At 39.7% G+C, this 27,281-nt stretch overlaps 1 protein-coding gene and 3 long non-coding RNA genes across 8 annotated transcripts in view; 3 read left to right on the top strand and 1 right to left on the bottom strand.

The window, feature by feature from the left end:
• LOC125891999 (putative beta-lactamase-like 1) overlaps positions 1 to 4,271 on the top strand; it is a 30,838-nt gene extending 26,567 nt beyond the window's left edge. Inside the window, exon 6 of the mRNA XM_049581693.1 lies at positions 57 to 4,271. Within this exon, the coding sequence (XP_049437650.1) occupies positions 57 to 1,035 (979 nt within the window). The 3' untranslated portion in view covers positions 1,036 to 4,271. The remainder of the gene's footprint in view (positions 1 to 56) is intronic.
• A 6,880-nt stretch (positions 4,272 to 11,151) lies between these two features.
• LOC125892068 (uncharacterized) lies at positions 11,152 to 13,489 on the top strand. Its single transcript, XR_007449685.1, has 3 exons — positions 11,152 to 11,642; positions 11,782 to 11,884; positions 13,088 to 13,489. It is a non-coding gene; the product is annotated as an uncharacterized LOC125892068 (long non-coding RNA).
• Positions 13,490 to 14,283: 794 nt separating this feature from the next.
• On the bottom strand, positions 14,284 to 20,881 carry LOC125892067 (uncharacterized). Of its 5 annotated transcripts, none has more exons than XR_007449681.1 (5): positions 20,362 to 20,881; positions 20,120 to 20,222; positions 19,232 to 19,358; positions 16,451 to 19,019; positions 14,284 to 16,346 (listed from the first exon to the last, which is right to left on the bottom strand). It is a non-coding gene; the product is annotated as an uncharacterized LOC125892067 (long non-coding RNA). The 5 variants fall into 5 exon arrangements; XR_007449683.1 differs by having other exon boundaries at positions 14,284 to 16,718; positions 17,813 to 19,019; positions 20,362 to 20,877; XR_007449680.1 differs by having other exon boundaries at positions 14,284 to 16,718; positions 18,872 to 19,019; positions 20,362 to 20,866.
• Positions 20,882 to 24,820: 3,939 nt separating this feature from the next.
• On the top strand, positions 24,821 to 25,971 carry LOC125892079 (uncharacterized). Its single transcript, XR_007449698.1, has 3 exons — positions 24,821 to 25,177; positions 25,333 to 25,356; positions 25,781 to 25,971. It is a non-coding gene; the product is annotated as an uncharacterized LOC125892079 (long non-coding RNA).
• The last annotated feature ends 1,310 nt before the right edge of the window (positions 25,972 to 27,281 follow it).

The following is a 27,281-nucleotide window of genomic DNA, read 5'->3' as shown; positions in this document are numbered from 1 at the left end:
TTGTATCCAGAGAGAACTTGAGAACATTTGTGACATTACTGTCTCTTTTCCCTCAGATGCCACTACAGCAATGTTGCTTTTTCCTTACTGGCCAACATCTTGGCTCACAAGGTGACTGACTCAGACTTTGAGAGTTGGGTGTCAGAAAATATCCTGGAGCGGCTCAGTATGGAGGACACTGGTTTCAATTTAACCCCAGCCATTCAGAGGCAAATGGCTGTAGGTGTGTTCAGCAATGGCCAGCCAGCTCCCCTCTACAACCTTGGCTGGTACCGACCTGCAGGCCAGATGTATTCCACAACAGCTGACATGGCCAAGCTCATGATGGCTCTTCTAGGTGCATACGGTGGGACCCTGCTCCGTCAGGATACTCTGAACACCATGTTGACCCCAGTCTTCCGATGCCATGGTGGCTACTTTGCCAACTTCACTGGCACACCATGGGAGATCAACGAGCATTTGGGCTATGATATGGTGAGGAAGGATGGTGACCTGGACGGTTATGCAGCCACCCTGTCTCTGGTGCCACGACTCAAACTGGGAATGGTAGTGCTCATGGCCGGTGTTCGGCCTGCTGAACAGGACCTTGTGAGCCAGGCTTACAGCTATCTCATCCCCGCAGTGGAGAGGGCTTTCAGAGATGTTAAACGAACTCTCAGACCGCCACCCAATCCAGCCCCTTATGTGGGCTTTTTCACTTACAGGAATATGACTTTCTATGAGATTAAGGTGGACTCAGACGGGGTGCTGGTCATGCAGCAGTTTGGACCACAGGTGGACACAACTGTGCCGTCCAAGTACCGAACTATTCAGCTGGATTACCTGCAGGACAGGGTGTTCAGGGTGGTGTTTGAGAGCCCATACCCTTGCAAGCTAAAGGTTAACAGTGCCTCAATCTCCCTGGAGGCACAGGACAGACAGCTCTTCAACTTTTACCCCTTCAACAAGAAAGGTGTGTCGCCAGGGTTTGATTCTCCAGGACTCAACACTTACAGGGTGATGAGAATAGCTGGCAGACCATACTTTACTTCATAAAGACAAGAATTCAACTTACAATAAGTCTGGCACTGTAACTGGAGGATTGTGTCAAGGACAAATGCAGTGGGGAGTTTGACATTGTAAATGCATGGCAGTTTTCAACTGCTGGTTCATGTGAGGCTTCCTTGCTGCAGTTAATATGATTATTATAAACTTGGATTTTAGTATTATTTATTTTCTCTGCTTATAATAGCAATTGTATCATTTGGTCTTGTCCAGATCTCTATCTAAGCAGTCCTCCCATAACCAAAAACTGATGACAGTAGTACTGTATAAATGTGTCTTAAGACGTGGTTGATCAATGGAAAATGTGGCAGTGCTCCTCTTTAACCTCTAAGTGCCTAAAATGTGACTTAGAAAGTGGAAAAACACAACTGATTGAAATATTAAGTGGTCAAGTTTCTAAGACTCAGATCCACCAGGGAAGCTTGTGGACATGTTATGAGCAGTAAAGAAGCAAAGTTACAAGAAATATGCTAAATAAAACTCATATGGAATAACAAGTGTTTATCAAGTGTTTATCAAGTACAAATGTACAGGTAAACATCAGGACTTCCCAACACGGTAGATGTAAAAGTCCTTAGAGTTTTTTTTTTTTAGGAATTCTGTAATCAGACTTCTGGTACTACGCAAAATTGTTTTACTTGTGCTTTGGAATATACCATAAACGCTGGCATGGTGATATCATCTAAATCTAAAGCAATATCATAGCTTCATAGAAAAAAACTGTAGTATGTGAGTCCTACATTTATTGCTCTGGACAAGGGGAAATGTAATGTAAGCGGAGGAAGTAACTAAGTACATTTACTTACTGAAAGTAACATAAGTAACTGGACTTAACAAATGTACTTGTTACTCCACAATGTTCATTTAGTAATGTTAGTTTGTAGTTACTTTGCAAATTCAGATTTATTATACAAAATATAATCACCAAATAAATCATGATGTTTTATCTTGATGTTTTATCATAGGTTAAGATAAGATTATAAAAAAGGTTATATTGATCTGGAGGGGGAAATTCACAAGCTGCCAAACAAAGTCATTAAATTAGCTTCACCTCTACTAGCTGCAACATTAAAGTGCTGGTTGTACTCATTAATGCATCAGTGATGAGAATCTATAGTGGCCTGGAAGGTAAAAACCAAACATTTCACAACACAATGCCATTTTAGACAACACAAGAACAGTTCATAAAACACAGTATTTCACAAAATGCAACATTTTAGACAATGCCGTAACATTTCACAAAACACAATGACATTTTAGATAACAAAACATTACACAAAACACGACAAACATTATGGACGACACACTTCATTAAACATGACATTTCACAAAACACAATGACATTTTAGACAACACAATATTTCACAAAACAGCATTTCAAAAAACACAAGAACATTACAAAACACAACATTTCACTAAATTCAACATTTTACATGACACAGCAACTTTTCAGAAAACAACAACATTGCATAATACACAACATTTCAAAAACCACAACAGGAAAAAGGAAAACGTTTGGTGAGAGTCAACTGGAATAGGTAGGTATGTATTTAACAATAATTCCTTGTCACTGTTAAGATGCAGATTGGAGTATAAAACAAATGGAAGTGATTCCTTTTGCTGTGTTTTCACTGCGTTATTCTCATTTTTTTTTCTGTAAAGTTGTTGTGTTTTGACTCCCAGAGCCACCATAAGAATCCCAAAATATAATATACATTATTCTGAAATGGGCCATTCTGCATAATGAGTACTTATACTGTTGGTATTGAAAAAATATTTTGATGCTAATACTTTTGTACTTTTACATAAAGTACATTTTAGTATAATGCAGGACTTTTACTTGTAACAGTCATAATGTGTGTATGGAGAGCCAAAGTCCAAATGCTATCTTTTTTGGACTTGCTTTCGTTGGCCCTTGTGAGAAAATGAAACCTGTTCCTGAGGTTTACTTTCTATGTTCTAGGAAAAGTTGGTATCCACTACAGCAGCTGAACTTTAAAACTTTGTGATTTTAACAGACTTAACCTTGTAATAACTTGTAAAATAAGTTAAAACTTACAATTAGCTACTATGTCAGTGTACATAAAAAAACTATGGCTCCCCAAAAAATTTATAGGCGTGGCAGCATGGGTACTTTTGTTTTCATAATTTGGCATCCTTCATATCTATAGATTTCACCTCTCCTTTCCTTTTTTCAATGATGAAGCTGTAATCTCTGATGTCTAAAACTTTCACAGTGTTCAGTCCTCTCTGTGTTGCTGTTGATACAGACAGATACGAGCTACCTCTTGAGTAATTTCTTTTGTCAGTACGGTTAACCTGTGATGGTCTAGGCTTCAACGTGCCTCAGGAGCTGCTAATCCAGTGCGACACTGAAATCATTCAGTCTATTGCCTGCACATCTATCAAAATATTACAAAACAAGCATACACAAGGACAGAGGTTATGATACTGTAACCCTACTTCTATTAGCACAGGCAGAACCATCTACTTGACTCTAGGTAATACTCTCCTCCAATTACAAGCACCCATTCACCAAATGACATTCAAGACTTGTTTTGTTTCCGGTTCTGGGGAAAACTTGCGCAAGTTCGTAGTTTTCACTAAAGTCCGTACATTTAATGGAAACACACAGGATTCTTATTTCTTTTAATACGCATTTCCCAATGATTCGAATCACTTTTGGATGGAAACATAGTGTCTTTAGAGAGGAGCGCTCCAGATCTCCAAGGGGTCCTTCACTAAGGCCTTGAGCACTAATGGCAGGTCTCATTGCAGGGAAGAGGTACATATCCAGTGTTCATTTTGACAGCTATTTTAGATTTTAGAGATATTTATCCTTCACAGTTTGTAGTCAACTTTTAATCATTATGTTTTCTTTTTTTTTTTTACCTTTAAATTAATCCAGTTAGGCTAGTCCATGTATCAAAAATTAGAATCAAGGTGACAGGTTGTGTAAAAATTTAATTTAAATGTTCTTTTCTACAACTACAAATAATTTCTGAACAGTTACAAACTGTTATTTCCCCAGCAATTTTTGACAGGGTTAAGGGGTGACACACTTTAAAGGAGCAATAAGCGAAATTCATCATTTCTAGATTGAAGGAATTAAAAAATTGCTATGTGAAGAACTAGAGGTGTAATTTCATCTGAGTATAGCATGACCTCACACACCCTCTCTCTGTGTTGATCTCCAGCCTATTGTTTACAAGCTAGTCCGACTGCGTGTTCATGTACGTTCATGTGAATCCCCCCCCTCCTCCTCTCAGAGCCCTTGGCCCTCCCTCCCTATAAAAGGCTGGGAGCAGCTGGCGAGGCGTTAGCCGCAGCATATGACCGGAGGGAAGCACAGCCAGTTAGCTTCCGCTAGCTTCCCAACTAGCCCCGGCTCTCTGTTTGGATCCAACCAGAGCACCAAGCCCTGGTTTGTTATTCAGGTTAATGTGGGAAGAAGCAGCTGGTTTATCGGGCAGCTGAGTGAAACTGGGTGAAGTGGAGGCTGCGGAGGAAACACTGGGATGGGTTAATGTATGGAGCTTGAGTTATTAGCGGCTCGGTCCCAGCAATGGGTCAGACGTTACGGTTGTGTTAAGTGAGTAAGTTAGCCCGGCAGCCCAGCTAACATTTTCAATTAGCATTGTAAAATGTAGCCTCGCGGGCAGCCTGGCGAGCCAGGCGTGCAGCCCGCGAGGCTACATTTTTGTAATATATTTGCAGAGATGGAGGCGAGGCTCAGTGACTAGAAGAGCTGGTAGAAGCACTTCATAGCTGTAAGTTACTCCAGTAGCCGGCATTTTAGCCTAGCAGGCAGCTGGCTTGCGAGCTGCCCGCTAGGCTAAAACTTCGCTTCAGGTTAAAGCGGGAAGAAGCAGCTGGTTTATCGGGCAGCTGAGTGAAGCTGGGTGAAGTGGAGGCTGCGGAGGAAACACCGGGATGGGTTAATGTCCGGAGCTTGAGCAGCCCGCGAGCCAGGTGAACCGACTCGGCTAGAACCATCGCCAGATCCCGGCTAGTGCTAACACCAGGAGCTAACGCTAACGTTCCTACTCTTCTCCGTGAGTGAGAGCGATGTTTTAGCCTAGCGGGCAGCCTGGCGGGCTGGCGGGCTGCTCAAGCTCCAGACATTAACCCATCCCGGTGTTTCCTCCGCAGCCTCCACTTCACCCAGCTTCACTCAGCTGCCCGATAAACCCACTTCTTCTTCCCACTTTTTGGAGAGCAGAGGTAGAGGGAGGAGTGGCTCATGACACACTTTGTTTTGGTCTACAGGCAGTGTACAACAGCAAACCTAGCGGTGAAACGATTTCGCTTTTTGCCCCTTTAAGGCACACACTTAGTGATCATCACTTGAAAAGCTCAACATCTCTCTGTTTATGCTCTCAAAAACTTTGACATCATAAATAACTAATCTGAGACAATTAGGATTTGTACCCAGATTCATCATAAACTCTGACTTATCCATCTCAATGTTCAGAAGCAGAAAAGCAAACAACCAATTCATTTGACATTTTGTTAAAACTGTGAGCACACACACTTTCAGTCACAGTGGAGAGATAGACAGAAAACAAAATGACTGACTGATGATGGGGAAATGCATAATGCACGCACAGATTAATAGATTACTGAAGGGGCCTACTGGGCACAATCCCAGGGGCCTTAAAGCCACAGTGTATAGGAATTTCTCCCGTCTAACGCTGAAATCATATATTGCATTCAAACTGATAGTGCACTCTAGCACCTCACTGTTTCAATTGCGCATTGCAACAACAGTAGCCGTTGTCTACCAAAAAACTATGATAAAATTGATGAAACCATGCCATCCAATACTTCATGGAGTAGTTCAAGCTCCTACACAGACACACAGTTTATAAACCCCCTCCTCACCATAGAGACAGAGCGCAACGTGTCATAATCGGAAAGCCACGCCCCCAAAGGGGAAACGAGGCCCACTTTCCCCTCCGCTTCCTCCCTCGTTCGCTGTCATTCTGCCTCCGCAGCCGCGCCTTCAAGTCTTCACGACTGAATTGCTAGCTAGCTAGCTAAAATTATTAGCTATAGCTAGCTAATAATTAGCTAATAATAAGATGGCAAAGGATTATTTTAGCACGCTATGCCTACCAGAGAGGCAACGGTATATTGATAAGCTTAATATTGCTATCTACCTCAGTGTCCCTTCTCCTTACCTTGCTCGTCTTGGAAAAAACATGATGTGGAGATTCTTTTTTTAAGAAGATGAGCATTTCGGCATGCCCAGCCATCAGCCTGCTCCTACTACCAGCACACGTTGTTGTTTTGAGACATGCCTCTACATGCTGGTAGATTGAGTGTGCTAGAGTGGACCACTGGAATGGACTGCTTGAATCGCGGAGCGCTGGGCACAATTATAACAGAAGCTGCATTCATACTGTCAATGCTTTAGCTTAACATACATAAATACAGTTAACTGTTACTCTAACAAATACATTTGGAGGGTTTGACAAAGTGTTTGCTGCACACATAGGCATGCCGAGTTTCAGAATCCCACAATTTCTTCCCTGTTGAAGCCTCATGTATTATTGCCTGTATCCACTTTTGTCTTCTACAAGGCTCTGTTTTTCTGCTCGTCAGCTGATAAAAGCTAAGCTCTGGGTTTTTATTGGCGGTGCAGCCCACCACACAGCAACTTTTCGGCTTTTGGACTTAGGGAAGACTCAACAGGCTTTCCTCTTTGTTTCCCCTTTGGGGGCGTGGCTTTCAGATTATGACGCGTTGCGCTCTGTCTCTGTTGGGGTGGGTGTAAATCGAAACAAACCAATCACGCCTTGTCTTTTGACAACTGACAAGTGGCTGAACCTCATACACCTCATCCCTCTCCTCAGATCACTGCACCGCTGACAGCTGTTAGCCACTGTTAGCAGCGCCGCTACTACCCCGGCACTACTGCAGCATATCAAAGTCCCACTCTTTGAGCATAATGCAGGATCATGCATAAGCAGCATCATGGGGGACTGAAAAGTCACCAAGAAAGCGCAAAAGGGAATCAAAAAGGCAACGTGACCTGCGAATTAAAAAAATGAGGGTAAACATTGGGGTAGCCTTTCCCAGGTGGAGAGAAGGAGAAGAAGAAGGAGCTTGTTAAGGAGAAAGGTAAATTGCAAAAGGCCAGTGCCACTGTTACCAAGTGTTATACAGGAACGTATAATGTGTAGGAAATATTGATTGTTACATAACTTATAATTTATTCTGTGGCAGCATTTATTAAATAAATGCTCGCCGAAATTCTCCACCATTATATATGTAAATTTTGATTTGATTATAAACAGTTTAATCAGGTGCTTACATTTTTCACCATGAATACTGTAGGGTTTGATTAGCTCAGTGTTAGGAAAAAGTGATGTTAATAAGAATTATTAAACATAACCACTTTAAATATTCATCCAGCGATATAATTTCATAGTCAGACTAATAAAACCACACCTATTGTTGATCAGACAAGAATGTTTAATGCACTTTGGGGAAATTATTAATTATCAATTATCAATTCAAATAGAGCTCAAATAGCCAGGATCTTTGCACCCGTAAAGTGACTGAATGTAATCGTACAGAAAACGAAGAAGACAACGACTTTATAGACAAACATTTATTCTAAACTACTGACACAGAAGACCAAGACGCAGTACAACTAACAGCAGACGAGACAATGAGTAAATGCAACTATGAGTGGAATGAAATGAATACAGTGATGCTAATGAATGAATGAATGACCAGAATGAACCAGATGAAGCAGTGAGCAATGGTAAGATAATTATCAGCGGAAACTTTGACATGAAACAAGACAACAAGTCTCTTCTCATCTTATAGTTCTTCCAAGGGGTTGAGACTGGCAGGCAGGCTCCGGCCTCTGTGCTGTGATTGGCCTTGCCATCTGTCTGCTTCAGGCTGGTATCCAGTAGGAGCAGTTCACTGTCACTGGCGAAACATTTCACTCCTCCCCTCCTGTACCTTTGCTAGTTTAAAGTTTAATTTACTTTAATTGCTTCCTAGATGGTTAATGAAGCTTGGAACATTTCTAATGCTTCCATATTTACCAACGAGGCGCTGTCTGCTATTGAATGGTACCAAACACACATTGTCTGCAACAGGATATTACCAACTTATAAATAAGTGGTCAACAGACACTACTAATTCAGATTTAAATGTTATACATGGTGATCATGTTATAACATCATACATATATGTACATGTGTAGTATATGCACTGAAATAGAAAGAAAGGTGAAGCATAAAATTACAATCAACATGTTGGTTCCTGGAATCTGCATTTCTGTCTGTCCTCGTAAAACACAACCGCAGGGAAAGGTGGGTGTTATCACATTAGCATACAGTACACACAGACGTCTGCACCATAGGGGACCTGGTGTCAGAGTGGCATCTCAACTTGAATCTTCTTCCTGGATAACACCAACATGTTAAATAATAAAGTTACAATTGAAACACCTTTCAGACCATGTGGCTGAGTCTGTCTCTTTGTTTCGTTTCCAGAGTTTGTGACGTGTCGTAAACTCTCCAGCCGCATCTGGTGATGTGGGGCTTGTTGAGAGCTTATCAGTTGAGTGAAGGTCTATCTTTGAAGTGACCCAGTGGTTGGTCACCAATTCTTCTTTGATGTCAGAATGCTGAGTAAATGTCCATTAGTGTAAATCCAAAATAAACAGGATTGATCACTCTACAAATGTCTACAGTGTTCTGAACTAATATCAGATCAGATATCCATGCATAAAGCCGTTCCAATGAAAAAAAACAGAAGCCTAACCTTAATGTAACTATCTTGTGAAAGGGGAATGGAATGTGTAAAAGCTGTTCTAATCTGGAACCACTTAACCATGTGTACAACGCAGAGTACTGAGAGTACTGTACACATGATAATGTTGGGATCAACATATTTTTAGGCCTCACCAAGGGGCACCAAATATGTAGGGATTTAAATTCGGGCTTCACACGAAGGCACCAAATATGTTGGGAACATAATTTTAGGTCTCACATGGCGGCACCAAATATGTTGTGATCAACATATTAGGGCATCACACGGAGGCACCCAACCAATCTCACAGAAATATGTGAAATGACCACGACCTCTTAACACGGCATTCCGTGGTGGCAGTATGTAATGGGTTGAAATTACGTGCTGCCACCACGAAAACAATGCCAATATAAAGGCAATTAGGATCCTCTCCTGTGGTGGACACACGGATTCCCTGATTCAATTATGCCACGTCAACCTCGTTTTCCTCAATGATATCTTTAACATTCCTGTATATACACAAAACGCGGAAGTGTCGTCGATATTAAAACGGCAAATATATTCCTCTGTTATAATTTCCCACCAATAATAATAATAATAATGATAATAACGTGATAGTTCGGCTGTTCTAGATATTTGTTATAGCCTATTCAAATATTCAGTCCCAAAAACGCTGTTTCTAGAGAACTTGCTAAAATATCTCAAATTAACCATCATGCCTACTTTTTCTTAACATATTTCATCTAGGTGCAGTGTCATTACTAGTTCAGCTTTACTAGACATTTGATATATTCAGTAGATGTATTTTTTTACGACTCTATTTTACAACAAGCCACAAAAAACCTACTGTCCCAAAAACGCCGTTTCTAGCGTATTAGCTAAACTATCGAAAATTAGCCGACATCTGTACTTTCTTCTTAACATAGTTCATCTAGATGCAGTGTGATAATTAGTTCAGCTTTACTAGATATTAGATGTATTCAGTAGATATATCTTTTTACAACCCTATTTAAAGCCCTACTTTGCAAATCAGAAGAACTACAACTATGTTGCTGATATGTATCAAGCTGCATGGCGCAGTCCCAGGGAATTGTAGTTTTTAAAAAAATCTAAGTGTTTTTCCTAGATTTCGAAGTTGTAAATACTGAATTGAGAGTACACTGTGGAATTTAAGGGGATGGTAAACACACTTGTGTAATCAGATTTTAAATATCTAATTTCTAAATGGGTGAAAATTAATTTTATCCATATTTTACCAATATCTGACAGCACCCCCAGTTGTTGACTACACTCACGTTAGTTGACGTCAAGAGCTCTCTATAACAGTTGGTCCCATGTCTGTACTAGGGTTGTCATGATACTAAAATTTCAAACTCGATATCGATACTCAGGAAAATATTCAATACTTGATACCATTTTTGATACAACAGCAAAAAATTAAGAGGCATGTCATTTTTTAAATAAAGATCAGAACAGTAACATCAATGATAACAAAAAAATCCCCCCAAAATAAATAACAACCAGAAACAAGATCTGTCCATAAAAATGTATTTATCTACAGCCCTGTATATTTTCTGTGTTTCTGGTGAATTGGCACCATATTTTCGTTGCTGATCAAATAGAGTTGGTAGTTTAGGCTCAGGAGGCTCCTGTTTCTATCTCACTATGTGATCAGAGTACCAGGGGTTACGGGAGAAACCAAACGTTTTTTCAGCTTCAATCTGTGACTTTACAGTTAACATAACTTTTCAGACACACATAATTGTGTTTCCTGTTAAACTAACATTGTCTGTTAATGTTACAGACGGGCAGGACTGATAAAGTTTTCTGCTTAGCTCCCACATTAACGTTACAAGTTCTATTTTAGTTTGATGCTGGCGACACCAGCTGCTCAGCTGCTAGTGAGAGGAGGGGCTGTACCTGCCGTCTGCAGCCTGCTGTGTTCACTTCACTAAATATTTCCAAAGAGCGCTTTTTCCTTTATCATTTTTGACCAAAACTGGCTGCTCTGATCCTCCTGCAGCCGTGCTGGCCATATTACACCAGCAGAAATGTGTGCATGCATATGGAGAACCAAAAATGACATAAGTATAAATAAATAAATAAATAAATAAATAAATAAATGTATAAATAAATAATTAAATACACGAATAAATGAAAAACCAAGGGCATTTTAGTTATAAAAAAGGCTATTTCTGTATTTTTACATTTATTTATTTATACATATATTTATTTATTCTTTTATTTCTACATTTATTTATTTATTTATTTATTTCCACATTTATTTATTTATTTATTTCTACATTTATTTATTTCTGTGTCAGTGTCACACAGAAATGTAAATATGCTAATTAGGTAGGCAGGCCTAAGTCAGTCGATGTGATCGGATCGGATCTACTAGTGCTGCCTTGATTTGGCTGGCTCTCACGTTAGCCTTTAGCTTGCTATCAGCAATGGATAGTTTTGTGCGGGCTATTGCTGCTGATTTAAGAGTATTAGCGGACAGTTTTGATCACAACGAACCTACTGACTATCTTAAGTTTCGTTTCGAGATTACTCGAAGATTTAGCACAACTCTCAGCTGATAGGGACATAGAAGTTGACGTGGTGCTAGATGGTCTCCAAGAAGCTGCCCACGAACTTCAAATCCGCTCAGTGACAGAGGAAGAGGGAGCGACGTTTGGACGTCCACAATACATTTTACCTCCTGATATAATTGAAGCTCACCTGCTTTTGGGACACACCGTTGGAGACATTTCACAGTTGTTCGGTGTGTGTCAAAGAACAATTCATCGGAGGACGGCACAGTATGGGATAAGGTAATGTGTGTAATATTATATCAGCCTATTATAATTCCGCCTAGTCTGTCTTATTTACATTCAGGGTGCTTTCACACATGTTTAGTACGCACTAGGGTGCGCTCCAGATGCGAAAATAATATATTGTTTTATTTTTCAGTAGTGTGGTCACACATGGTTGTTGTCACTCTGGACCAAACACCGCACCACTGGAGGGAGTCATGTTTCCATGACTGCCGGTAGAAATCAGAAAGCGCTGAAAAGTAAGGAGAAAAAACGTTAGCTATCCACCTTATTTTCAAACACGGAAGTAAATAGTGATCAACTTCCGTTTTTTGTGCGTGACTTCCGGTCAGCCGCTTTCCCTCATGCTTTCCCTTACCGGAGCTAACGGTGCAAGCTATTTTTTTCAATTTTCAGTTGTTTATGTTAGTCAATCAGTTAGTTAGTTAGTTAGTTAGTTAGTTAGTCTGTGTATTTTGTATAGATAACTGTGCCCACGTTTCCGTTATAACGGAAATTTATTCCCTCTAAATGCAAATAAATCGCACGTCAATCATAAACTATGAACCAAAAAAGCACAATCTATCCCGAGTGAGACAAACTGCTTGATCCCCGTCTCCAGTGTACCAGCAGAGAACCTGCAGAACCGAATCAGCGAAAAAACACACCAGGCTAAGCCTCTCTACCTGAGCAGCTGAAGCTGCGGCTCACACCCTCGACACACAGACGGTGCTTCTGCATGCCAGCCAAACATGTGCGCAACTGTGAGAAATAAATATGTGAGGTGTACACTGCTTTTCTATCTTTTTTCCCTTTTCTTTCTGTCAGCGACATACACTCCTAACACAGGACGGGTTGTTTTAATTGACTGAGTTGATCATTAAGCCATAGTGATGCGCGGATCGGCTCTGATAGCACCTGAATCAGCATGTACGCATCAACCATCCAGCCGTTAGACTTTACAAACATCAGATTAGTCTAAACGGTGATATAGTGAAGTGAAAAATGTGACATATATATATATATATATATATATATATATATATATATATGTCACATATATAGCTAAACTGAGCAAGGTAAACAACAAGGCGATTCCCATTTACCCACTCTTCCCACTCTTACCTGGACCGGAAGTGTCGCACAAAAAACGGAAGCTGGCTGCATTCTGTTTTGTCTCCGTGTTTCCGTGAAAAATAAGGTGGATTGTATTGTGATGAAACTTGTGATTTACATTCCCAGAAAGTAAATGTGTATTTACCCTCTGTAATGGGGACAGAAATTAGTTGGTGACACAAGTGTGCTAATTTTGTGCTCAACTGTGGGATGTCTGCTATAGTAACATCCCACAGCACAAATGAATTAAAATTTTGTGGTGAATCTTTTGTTTCTGCATTAATAACTGCTGTTGTTACAAAATCATTCGACAACTGAAAAAAATATTTTCTTCTCTCCTGTGGTAGCTTCTTCAGACGTTCTTGGAAAACTTGTGCAGTTCTGGGTGGCCTGGAATGTGCTTCCCAGAGAGTTGGATATTGAAGTGGTGGAGAGCAACTTCTTCAAGTCATCTACCTGCTTCCACCTGCTTAAAATCCCAGGGCATTTTATTACATACAGCTTCTTTGAAAGAGACCTCCTTGCCACAATTTGTAGTGTCGACAGCGGCTTTGGATTGGTCTGAGTAGACTGTTACTCAACATGTGTCTATTTCTCTTTGTTATAACACTGTCAAGAAGGCTGCACACGTTCAGAATTTTTGGGCCGATCAGATCGGCGGAAAGCCTACTGTCAAGTTTAAATGGGGTATTGTTCAAAAATCTCCAGGACCTCTAAAATTTCCTTTAGGACCAACAATCAGGAAATGAAAAGGTTTGTTTAATTTTCTAACAATAATGGTCTAAAGTGCACTTCTGTTCATGTACTTCAAACTTGTGAATGGTCTTGGAAATAAAAATTATGGGTCCTTAAGTCATTGAAAAGTTTTTAAATTTTGTCTGTGAGAAAGTGAGGGAACCCTGACCGCTGCTTAATAAAGCATTAATCTAATGCAACATACGACTTGTGAAGAGGTTTTTTTTTTTTTCGTTTTATATGTAAAAGATTTATTGTGGGTACAAAAAGTAGTTCAACAACAACAGTTGATTATGAATGAATAATTCAACCCCAACCCCACTTACATGAACACCAGGTCTCTCCAGTGATTAAAGCTTGGGTGCTTCTGTTCAGTATTCATTCAGAGCTGAGCTTTTTTCATTTCACCTGACTGAAACGTAACATTTCAGTTCATTGGTAATTCATTATTTCTGCAAATCTGTTACAAAATGTGTTGTTTAAAGAACAAACTGATGCTCATGCATACTAATACGCAACAATTGCTTTCAAACAACAACTTTTCATGTACTTCAGAAGTAACTTTTGATAAGATTGGATCTTGACTAAGAGGCTCAAAACAATATTTAATTCTACATTAAACCTGGAGTTACAGGTAAAAGTAGCTTTGGCAGTTTGGCTGCTTTTTGTGACACTGTTGGGGATTGTTTTTATTGCAACTCCTTAAAAATACAGGAGGGTTAAATCAAAAGACTGGACCAAGTCCATCACATATCAAAGACTTAAATCACATCACACTGCCTGACTTCATCTAATTCAGATGTTCAGTCAGTCACTTATGAAACTCAATTGTTTTCATATCCTTCTCTTACCATGTAAAGACTATAGGAATGTTCAGTGTTATCACATTCTATCCTTACCCTTCTTTTCAGATCACAAACACCCAACCTTAATCACCCCAGAGGTCCTAAACACAACATAATAATATTTCATGTAAACAGATTACATTGACAAAAGCTCTATAGGAATTTAACTAGTAATATAAAGCACAGCATACAAACACACAAGAAAAAAATTTGAGTTTGCCGAGATTGCACACAAGCTGTGTAAACAATAACAGCAACTCTTGTACAATGTACTGCAAAAATAACACGAGGATACAGCTGGGGATAATCTGAACATCACCTCATACAAGTGTTGCTTTCACCGTTTACCTTGTGTTTACTTAAATGTTCCGTCAGTTTAATATTTCACGCTGATGAAGCCAGTCAAGATGGCGTTTCTTTTAACTGGGATCAACACACCAAACCCACATGCAGCAGGTACAAGTGCGGCCACACGTTGGTCACTCAGTGTTTTAAGACCAGCAATGTTGCTGCATCACAACTTATTATAACAGAGTGAACACGTCTATGGCTGTGAAATCTAATGATGTTACAGCTCTTTGATGCTGTCACAGGTTCATCTCTACACTCTGCAGTGTGCTTACATACATTTCAGTAATTGTTACACATCAACTATTTGTCACAGGACTCCAGATTTTTAGTGTGCATTAGAGGTTTTCATTCACATATACATAGTGTACTGTTCAGAAGAATCTGATGTTAACTGGTCACTGCTGCTGACTCACCCCAAGTAAGACTGAGATCAGATCAACTATCACATTTCATTGTAGCTATCTTTGAAGAAACAAAGAAGAGGAGAGGCATGGAGGACCGAGATGAAGCAGAGAGGGGGGGTCTGACCCAAAGGTCTGGACTTCATTTGTGGTGGTCTGAATTCTTAAGTCCAACACTTGACAACTGTCTGCAAACCAGCAGTGGATTCACAGGCTAACGTTTGACTGGGGTAAATCAGTTTTCCCCCAAAATCACACATTAATGCAGAATTTCCGCAGGTTTTTCAATCAACCCAGTTTCATCTGCATTCCCATTCAGCTCTTTCAAAAAAAGACATCAATAGAAAGTACAGAGGAAAATGTTAAGAGGGGCAAAACCTAACTGGGTAACCACACAAATAAATATTATAGATGGGAAACACTTGGTCTTGATTTTGAAGCTATACAGTGTAGGTCCTTTATGTTGAAAATATGGCAGGTTCTTTATAGACTTGTACTGTTCATTAAGGATGAAACCAAAAGGCTTACTAAGGAAGAGTGAAAGACAGCCAGTGGAAGTAGAGTAATGTTAGTAGGGGTGGGAAAACATGTATTGTTTTATAGAAGTGACTCCTATTAAAGCAGGTCCAGGAATGTGGAGAGTAGTAGAAACATTAGTCCAAAAAATTCTAATATCGTCTTGAACAATAAAAAACATCACATGATGAGGCAATGACCAGGATCACATCTGAGTGGCTCTGGAGAAAAAAAAGATATAATGTGGAAGTCAAGGCCAGCGACAGGACATGAAGACTTCACATGATGGCACACTCTCTGGAGGACACCTGGCCTGTTTGTGCCTCTTTCTCCTCTTCCTCTCCGTTCTCTACCTCCACCTGAGTCTTGGTTACACTCCTGCTGGCTTGGTTACACTCCTGACTCCTCGCCGTCACCATTGATCAAAGAAAGAAACGAGAGTTTACTGCAGCATTTCGGATAACAGGCTCACAGTTTGTATGTTCACATGTAACACACTGGCCATCAGGCTCTGGTAGATGTTCTACTTCCTGCACGGTCAGTGAGCGCTGAAGCTGGACTTCAGGGACCACAACATCTGCCTGCCGATGACCACAGGGTCCATACTCCGAGTCAACCGGTAATTAAAGGATATAAGGATAGATGGGAAAGATAAAAGAGTGGTGTGAACAGCCATAATCAGTGATTAAGTCATTGTGGTCATTATCTAAAGACCTGAAAGCCATCTTCCATTTGTTTACCTGGTAACATAATAGTACCTAGTTAAAAAAAAAAAATCAAAAATTTGTTCAATGTTCAAAATTACACTAAATTATTTATGAATATATAAATACAATCACACACAAACATACTAAATTCTAACCTGCATGGGGTCCTGCTGTGCCTCATGCTCATGGCAAGTCCACAGTTGAAGTGGGGACTGATTTCCCTCAGTTCTCAGTCGGTGGCAGTTCCAGCCATACTGGAAACTCTCAAGGTGCCTCTGAATGTGAGGCATGAAGCACCAGTGTAGAGCATAGAGATGCACTTCGTTGTCCGGATTTAGGAGGCCTTCTCTCTCAAGGTTGGTAAAGATTGTGTAGAACAGATCAAGTGCTCCCACATAAACGTCTCTCCAGAGCCTCTCTATTCTGATGGAAAAAAGGAAAACCACATCATTCTCTGAAAATTTCTGTATTAGACTTGCTGTAAGCGTGTGGCAGCATACAACATAGGTTACACACAGTATTATGCAAGAAGAGTGTGAGGAGGTGGATGATAAAATTTAATTCAATATTTAGTTTTTGGTTCCTCCTGCAGGTTCCAGTGCTTCTTTTAAAGGGGCTCTCAGCCTTCTATGCGAGTCACTTGTTGATCTACTCTAATTTTTAAGTATTCAATTACGATGCTTTTGGGAAACGCATCTAAACTTAAGAAGGATTTTAAGTTTGATTTTGCGACTATCTCAGCCTGAAGATACTTTTGGGAAATGAAAGTCAGAACTGTAGGAAATACATTATGTTCTGTATTCAATATTCAGTCTCAATAACCAATAAAGGTTCATGGGGGACAAGACAGAATGCAGTTATTCTTCTGTGTAAGAATGCATTTTTAAGTACAGCTAAGTTAAAATGAGATGACTGGGTTAGTTAGATCAATTTGGGGTCTATGAAAGTTGCAATCTCTGAAGCACAAAATGATCTGTGTTACTATACCTTTACCAAAGAGGGAGAAACTATCTATGGAAACACTACGAGGCATTATTATAATAAAAACATAAATGTTGGTTATTTTGCAAATTAATGAACAGTACAGTAGGGCTGGGTGATATGGACAAAATCGAATGACACTATATTTTTGACCAAATACCTTGATGCTGATACTGCAACAATATTGTAGGGATGACTGTTAGTACTCTCACAAATTATTAACACAATGATATTTTTGATAAAGAAAATTACTTTAAAAAATCACTTTACTGTAATGCAGAATTTAAAACCAGGAAAAGACAACACTTATGCCATATAATATTATGATATATAAATCTAAAGACAATATAAAAACATTTAGCATACATATGGCCACATAGATACTGTATTAAGACAGACTTGAAAATTATCCTTTAATTAAACAATAATGGGCAGGATAAAACTTCAGCCCTATGAAAAAAGTGAAAAGGTTTGTGTTGCCATCTTTTCCAAAAAAATACTATATAGATAAATGTTTGATTTAAAAAAAATGTTACCTTTGATTATGGACACTCCTTCCAGCAATATGCGAATTCCTGTCAGGTCCTCTATTAGCCACCATGTAGCGTGCAAAGTCAACATTTCCCCCGCCTTTATCTGACCTCACACGTGATGGCACACCGTAGACATCGACAGCTTCTAGAAAGCTTCTCAGGACTGTTGCTGCGCGATTGTTGGTAGCGGCCTTCAGGTACACGATGAGACGACTAAAGCCATCGATACCACCATGCACGACAAAATGCCATAATATTTTAAGTTGCACTTTTTATAAAACACTCACACCCAAATAAGTGGATTTACTCAATTTATGGTTCTGTGGAGTGTTTAGATTAAAGTAGTCCTTTAATCAGTTGTTTCCAAACCTTACTGGCAAGTGTGCCCTTAAAATAAAACAAAGTCCCTCTGGGACCAATAGCGGTGTGTGGCAAATTTTATTGACGAAGCCAGAAAGCTTGGTATGGAGATCATGGTGCCATATGATAGGGATCATATAAATCACTCAAAGATATCACAGTTACTGAAGTAACCATTCAGTGTTGATCCTGAACTAAATCTGATTGGCTAAATGAAATCAGAGGAGGCGAATCTGGCCTCCTCTGATTTCAACGACCACTAAACAGAGCAGAGAACATCAGATACACATTGTAATGCATGAAGAGCAGAGGGACGCTGTTTCTCTCACTGCAGCTAAAGAAGAAAATATGATAATACATGGAATGTTTGAAGGGCAATGGCAAAACTGTGCAAAACTTTGGCCCCTGGGAGAAACCGCCACTGCCTGGAACCCCTTGTCGCATGTTGCATTTAACTATCAGTCTTCTGTATCCTATCCTGTCCTATCATCTCGCAACCCCTTTGATTAATCCAGTGACCCCTTGTGGGAGTCACGACCCTCCTGTTGGAAACCACTGCTTCAATTCACACACCATGAATAAATCAAAATTTTAGTTGACGACACAGGATAAAAAGTATCTGGCTTTCAAGGCTAGGATTATTCACTGGACTAAGGTTGCTATGATATTTTGTAAAACTAGTTTATGATGTTCTACACATACCTTATCAATTTATGATTGCCATTGATGTGCCACAAACTGTTTGGTGCTGGTACAGAGTACCTCCTGCGCCTTCGTGGGTTTAGCTGAAGGGTGCGCATCAAAACTCCATGAGGATCCACACGCTGCATGGATTCCTGCACACGTTGCCCTATAATATGCAAAAAAAAAGGACACAGAATTAGGTGTACTCCAAAACCAAGCTGACCCTTTCCCAGTCTCCCAATTAAGTTACAAGCAGACTAAGAGCAGCCTGGCAGTAAATAAACTGACTTATTTCCCATGTTGTCAGTATATCAGCAAGAACCCCAAATGCCAACCTGTTGGTAAATTACCTCCAGATTCCAATGGGTAACGACTTACTCTGTATGCGGATGCATTCAGGTGCCCAAGCATCATTTTGTATCCACAGTTGGGATGGTGCCGCAGAATCTGAGTCACCGTTTCATCAAGATCTTTGTCGTCCAGTGGAATCAATAGATCATGGACTCTGATCATCAAAAACATACAGTTAACACGACACAAATATGACCACAGTACAAACAGATTATAGTGATCTCAAGAGGGCAGTTGCTCTGGCATTATCTTAGCTGTCATTAAAAGTAAACCTGTGTTGTCTGGAATGAATGTACTTGGTCTCTATCTAAAACCTGTTTGACTTATGCTGTAAAGCAAACGTGGTCTAAGAGAGATTTACATCAAGTAAAGCCAGTTTTATTTATAGCTCAATTTCACACATTTGCCTCAATGGCCTTTACAATATGAACAGCAATAGAATATCCTCTATCCTGAGATCTTCAATATGGATACGGAAAAACTTGTAGGAAGAGCAACAGAGGAGAGATCCCTCTTCCAGGATGGACAATAGATGCTATTAGAAAAGATCAAGATAAGATCTTAGAGTTACCTTGACACACTCAGCACACACATGCATTCTCATTTGTTGGGCAATAACGTCACTACAAGTAGCGGCATTACTGGTTAATCTACATTTGTCATTATCATGGTGTTAGCGTCACTAGTTTTTTTAATCAAATAGCTTTTCAGTAGTATTTCTGAAGTTCAAGTGAAGTGGAGCATTCTGCCACAGTATAAAATAAACAGAAAACATTTGTGTGTGTCTCCAGGTCATTTGCTGTCTCTGAGATTGTGGCATGTCAGTACATATTGGGAAGCAAGATATGCCCTGTCTCCTTCTCTTTTCTATCATCTATCATCATCTCCATTATAGCTAACGTTTTTTCTCCTTACTTTTCAGCGCTTTCTGATTTCTACCGGCAGTCATGGAAACATGACTCCCTCCAGTGGTGCGGTGTTTGGTCCAGAGTGACAACAACCATGTGTGACCACACTACTGAAAAATAAAACAATATATTATTTTCGCATCTGGAGCGCACCCTAGTGCGTACTAAACATGTGTGAAAGCACCCTGAATGTAAATAAGACAGACTAGGCGGAATTATAATAGGCTGATATAATATTACACACATTACCTTATCCCATACTGTGCCGTCCTCCGATGAATTGTTCTTTGACACACACCGAACAACTGTGAAATGTCTCCAACGGTGTGTCCCAAAAGCAGGTGAGCTTCAATTATATCAGGAGGTAAAATGTATTGTGGACGTCCAAACGTCGCTCCCTCTTCCTCTGTCACTGAGCGGATTTGAAGTTCGTGGGCAGCTTCTTGGAGACCATCTAGCACCACGTCAACTTCTATGTCCCTATCAGCTGAGAGTTGTGCTAAATCTTCGAGTAATCTCTCGAAACGAAACTTAAGATAGTCAGTAGGTTCGTTGTGATCAAAACTGTCCGCTAATACTCTTAAATCAGCAGCAATAGCCCGCACAAAACTATCCATTGCTGATAGCAAGCTAAAGGCTAACGTGAGAGCCAGCCAAATCAAGGCAGCACTAGTAGATCCGATCCGATCACATCGACTGACTTAGGCCTGCCTACCTAATTAGCATATTTACATTTCTGTGTGACACTGACACAGAAATAAATAAATGTAGAAATAAATAAATAAATAAATGTGGAAATAAATAAATAAATGTAGAAATAAAAGAATAAATAAATATATGTATAAATAAATAAATGTAAAAATACAAAAATAGCCTTTTTTATAACTAAAATGCCCTTGGTTTTTCATTTATTCGTGTATTTAATTATTTATTTATGCATTTATTTATTTATACTTATGTCATTTTTGGTTCTCCATACATGCATGCACACCGACAACAACAACAAGCCGGGTTGCAGCGAGGGCTCTGTGCCTGCCAGACGCTGCCTGCACAGCGCGTGTCCGTCGGACCCGTCACACGACAGGCACTGAGGTGGCGTGCACTTAGTGGAGAGACAGAGACAGCGAGATCCTCCCAGTGGCATTGGCAGGTAGTGGCACCGCAGTGGCAATCTGTGGCAGTCTGTGGCAATCTGTGGCGTCTCCTGGCACCCACTCGGCAGTTCAGAAACGCCTCCCTTGACTCGCTGCCAATAAGGGCGGGGCCACATTTCCTGGGAAAACCCACTGGTCCGTGTTGTTGTTAAGACAGTCGCTCTGCTTTCCACTTCCGCCGTGGAGTCATGATGAATACAAAATAAAAATTAAGGGAAAAATCAGCTACTTGTTTACACATTTTAATGTACAAAGTTTTGCACAGTTTCTCTTTGTTTTGCACTTGTTAATATTATCTAAATATATATTAATATCTGTTCCACTGCGTAAATGTGAATGTAAAATACTGTACATATTGTACTATTCTTATTCTTATATTTAATATTTTATATTTACCTGTGCTTATATTGTTCTTATTTTCTATATTTCCTTGGTTGTATTACTTGTTTTACATATCTAATATGAAATACAATTATGAAAATATCTTAACATAACAGTTGCTACGCAGTGCCAAAGCCTGCCACATGATGCCACATGATGCCACATGATGCCACAGCCTGTCACATGATGCCACATAATGCCACAGCGTGCCACATGATGCCACATCATGTCACAGCCTGCCACATGATGCCACAGCCTGCCACATCATGCCACAGCCTGCCACATGATGCCACATAATGCCACAGCATGCCACAGCATGCCACAAGGTGTCTTTGTCACAGCTGGATTTCCTCCGACCTACATAACTTAACTAGATACTGTTGAATACCATGTTGTCTCAAGTGCAATTTTCCTCTTTATTTTCATTGAATATCATCTGTATTATCATTGATAATACTATTAAATGCAAAACTTGTATTAATCTTGTTTATCAGCTTCTCCTAAGTAGTGGTATGATGAGTATAATTAGCCTACATAGTTGTTTATTGTAGGTGTTAAGAGATTTCTTGCATCAGAGTATTACTAAACACAGTAAATGACATTCATTCATTAACATTAATGTGGAAGAGATATGTAGAAGACTTTTTCAAGACAATTAAAATTTGGATTTTGACTGCTGCAAATCTACATTTTACTGGATTATTGGGACCCCTCTTAGAGGATCTAGTCTATATCCCTTGTGTCGGATGAGTCTAGATCCAAGAGGTGACATTAGGCTGTAAAGGGGCTCCTTGACACCGTTTTATTCACACTTCACGCTCAGTCGTCATACAATATTGTATTTTGTAAAGCTCGTGCCTGGCACTATAGTTGTTTTAAACATAATATTGTATTTTGTAATGTATTTTAGGAGTCCTGGTAGAGTTTCCTGGTAGAAAAGTTGTTTTAAGCATATGACTGCAGCCTGGAGCCTCTCGTCTCATGACCTCTCCTGTGTTAAACACATGACTGCAGCCTGGAACCTCTGGTCTCATGACCTCTCCTGTGTTAAACACATGACTGCAGCCTGGAACCTCTGGTCTCATGACCTCTCCTGTGTTAAACACATGACTGCAGCCTGGAACCTCTGGTCTCATGACCTCTCCTGTGTTAAACACATGACTGCAGCCTGGAACCTCTGGTCTCATGACCTCTCCTATTGTATTTTAGGAATCCTGGTTGAAAAGTTGTTTTATACGTAGTATTGAACCCTCTTCAATGTACTGTTGCTTTGTGTTGGTTTTACATGTTGTCCTTTCTTAAAATCTTTTTTTTTTTTATGTAAAGCACTTTGAGTTGCATTTTGTAAGAAATGTGCTACACAAATAAACTTGCCTCGCCTTGCCTCAGTGTTATTGTGTGTCTCAGCTTGCAGGCTCTGTAGATATCTGCCTGGCACTGCTGCTTGTCCTGTTCATGTGTTAGATGACACACATTTGCACACATACATGCACGCACATTCACACTACAGGATAAGCATTTGTCATAACAATTTCCCTGTGATGTGTGAAAGGAATATATAATACATATATAAAATATATAAATAAAACAAGTCTTTTAAAGAATGCAGCTTTTTTTATTTCTTTAGTCAAAACATGCAGACTGCAGCTGGCAGAACTGGCTGCAAAATCCAGGGTGAGGATCCTCAGAATAAATCCCCCGGAGCTCTCCCAACTTCCCACTTCCAACAGAACCTGTGGGTATAGCAATAACAAAACAAAAGCATATTCATGTGCATGGTGTTAAGATTTCTTTTTTTGTTGCAGACACAAAGTCATTTTACTTAGTAACATTTGAACATTTGAATTCTGTTAAAAGCACAGTGTGAATATCTGGCATGCAGCTCTTAAATGTACAGTTGCACTGCACGCAGTTTTGTACAGAGTACATAACGTTAGGTATTAGCTAAAAAAAACCAGTAAACTTTAACGTTTCTTCAAATAAAGAGGGACACGTAGTATCATCTTACGTTTCAAATGCAACGTTACAAACTATCCGGATGGTTAAAATTGTAAAGTTAAGAGTTTAACCGTTATATATTTTTAAATGGATAGTAAAAAAAAACCTGGCCTCTTTGGAAATTTACCTGTAACGCCGCTGCCATCTTCTTCTTCTTCTTCTTCTTCTTCTTCTTCTTCTTCTTCTCTCGGTTTGATTTATTGGTGGCAAGAGTGTCAAGAAATCGCGAATTTGCATTTTTGACACTGTAGAGTTGCTGTTGTACACGTCCGTGTCATGACACGAGAGTTCATGACACAAGAGGCTCCAGTCTGCAGCCCTCCGAAGTTTAGTGTAAGCATCATGGTCAGTGTAAGAGAGTGACATTTCAACGACAATTAAAAATTGGAATCTGACTGCTGGACATCACCATTCTAGAGGGCAATTAGGACCCCACCATGGCAGGTAAGCCTAATGAGTTTACATCTTAACACTTACCTAGGCTACTTTGAATAGTCTTAGCTTTGGGATAGTTTACTGATCTGACCGTCTTTGCTGGGTAAAAGATAACATTGTTAATAATATTTTTACGTTTTATTAATTTATATTAATCATTTATTTATTTATTTAAAAGCGTCAAACACACAACCCTATCAACAGGGGCCTGGCCCACTGTCTTTGTGCCAACAAGTAATAGAGCATCCATGACACTTCTTCACTGTCTACCTTGCTTTGAACGGATTAACAGTGAAGTCATAATGAGCTTTGATGTGTATGGGCATCGGTCTATTTCTGTCTCTGAGTAAGGTAGTCTACATATCCTTTGGCCAAAAATAGCCTATTATTCTGAAATTATGACCGAAAAAAATGTCGGTAATCATTATCGGTTTCATGAATACTAACTACACAGTGGCGTGCACAGACAGACACTAGGTGGTGCTAGAGCACTTGCCCTTTGCCCTCTGGACCGAGCAAGTGCCCTTATCAAAGTTATTATTTTTTTAATAGTGTACACTGTACTGTATGTGGCCCATATTGACATGATCATCGTTTTTTTGGGTTGCATATGATTCCTGGAGGGGATGCAGGCTTTCAGTATGACTCAAATAAAACTTTCTTGGCTTTCTCTGACAGTGTTTGTAATTAAGCTTTTTTTTTTACAGATTCACATCAGATCTTCAGTGAGGCACAATCTGTTCTTAACTTTGCGGGTCAGCAGTGTATATTTTGCACTCTGAACGTAGAGGCTACTTCTGGACATCTACTTCAGAAGCATCTTAGGGAAGCTGTCTATTTTGTTGATGGAGACACAGGTATCTTAAAATGATCAAAGACGAAACACTGTATGTTGTCTTTTTTATGCGAGTTAAAGCAAATTTGTAAATTACTATTATTCCTCATTTACATTTTTGTTTCTACAGAAAAATTTGTGGTGGCATGCTATTGCCAGGAAGCAAAACAAACTCATCGAAGCCACATTCATTGTCCATTGTGCAACTACAGAGTGTTTTCTCGAACTGCAATCTTCAAGAAACATCTTCAAGATTGTCATGGTAAGTACATAATAATGCTTTAAGATAAAGACTGTGCCAACATCTAAGGTTAAAAAAGTCTCTTTACTTATAGACAGGTTGGTTTGTTGCATTGTTGTATTGGTTTGTTAATGTTATTGAAATAAAATTATGACCAATCCTTTTATCTATTGTAGGGCTGGCATCTTTCAAGAAAAAAGGTACATTAGTCTTATATTTTTACATATCTATCTATCTATCTATCTATCTATCTATCTATCTATCTATCTATCTATCTATCTATCTACCTGTCTATCTATCTGTCTATCTGTCTGTCTGTCTGTCACTACTACAATTATATCAGCTTTCAATAAGAGATTCATTGTTTTCTTTTACTTATATGTGTCAAATGATGAAGTATCCCTCTTAAAGCTACCATTCTAACTCCTATTATTTATTCATTCCTAGCACATTCTATTCCCACTCAACTATTTATTCTAATATACGTCCCAAATTTACACTGAGAGCACAAACGTTATTCAAAAGATGTAGCTCTTACTAGTGGCATCAAACTTTCTGTAACTGCACTTAGTCTTGCAATGAACCAAATGTGTTCTGTAAAGTGTCTTTTCCTTTTCCAAACAGCCACCAAAGAGGATGACACCAAGACACCTGCTAATGTACCACAAGCAAAGGTTTCACTGAAGGGTAGACCTATTCACTGCACGTATTGCAGCTCAATCTTTTCCTCCCATTCCAATTTGAGACGCCATATTCGTGATATTCACAACCGTCTTACAACACCAATGATGTGTATAGACCCCACAAATGGAATCTATGTGACACCACAACATGATTCTGGACCTCTGTTCCCGATCCATGTCATAAAATCAACAAGCACACCTATAATCGATTGTCAAGCTCCACTGTGCCGTAAGTTGATGGACATAGCTAAAGCTTCCGGCAATCCAGGGAAAGAGTGTATTCACCTCGAGAGAACAAAATACGCAAGTCCATATGTCCCCCCAGCATCTTTAAAAAAGGATTCACTACAAGAAATGTTGAACAAGGGACTTCTCTCCACTGAGTGGAGCCAGCGCTGCCACGATCTGCACAGTGCAGCATCCACAAAAGGAATTGAAAGCATCTACCCCATTTTATATGGACATGGTGGCTGTTCTAAGAGATGGCTGTTTTTCTCAGTTTTCACTGACAAAAAAGACAATTGGTGCCTTTTCGAACAGACCATGGTCAGCTTTGACTCTGTTGGGGGAAAATGGCATTGCCCTTGTCGTGAAAGGGGACAATCACGTCGCTGTGTCCATCACATGATGGCCATTTGGTGGATCTTTCAGGAGTCGCCAGAGTATCTTGGTAACTGTGACACCCACACAGAGGAGATTGAAGACATGGAAACCGAGATACTTGAGACTGACGAACCGTCTATGCCATCCACACTGAATGACTAAGAAGTTTGCATTATGACTGAATATGTGTCAACATTCAAACGAATACCACCATTACAGGAAATACCATTGGAATTGCGAAGCAAAGAGAAGCCACCACCTTCATGCTTCATCCCAACCAAGGAAACTTGTCCATACTGCCCTGGACCAACACCACCAGGTCTTCAAGCAGAAACCCTAACAACACAAGCCACCGTTTATGGATACACATACATTCAAAAAGGTAATGAAAGTATACATTACATGAACACAATGCACTGGAAACTACATTAACTGTTATATGTGCTTTTTTCTTCAAAATTTAAAAGATATCGTTCCACAAATATATTCCAACAATTCAAAAAAATAAAGTTTTACATAATTCAATTTAAAGGTGTCTCAGTTGCAATAAAGAAGTGCCCAGTCTGCAAAAAACATGTCCGTTTCCAAGAGTACACATCCGGTTTCCACAACTTTAATGACAGGGTGTTGCTCACTGTCCCGCTATGTGCACTTCTGGTCTCTTCTTTGGCTGTAAGTTTGTAAAAATGTACAGATTAAACTTTTATGTTTGCATGGTGTTAATTCTTCTGTTGAAGTATATGCTGATACTTTCCAAACTGATACAACTATGCACAATTGTTCATGAGCCTTCTGGTGTACATAACTTTTTTTGCTGTTAATCCTCTGTATGTTATCTT

This window comes from Epinephelus fuscoguttatus, linkage group LG7, assembly GCF_011397635.1.
Source record: "Epinephelus fuscoguttatus linkage group LG7, E.fuscoguttatus.final_Chr_v1".
In the NCBI taxonomy this organism is placed as follows: Eukaryota; Metazoa; Chordata; class Actinopteri; order Perciformes; family Serranidae; genus Epinephelus; species Epinephelus fuscoguttatus.
The sequence above is the reverse complement of the archived record's forward strand: the minus strand, read 5'-3'. Positions and strand labels throughout refer to the sequence as shown.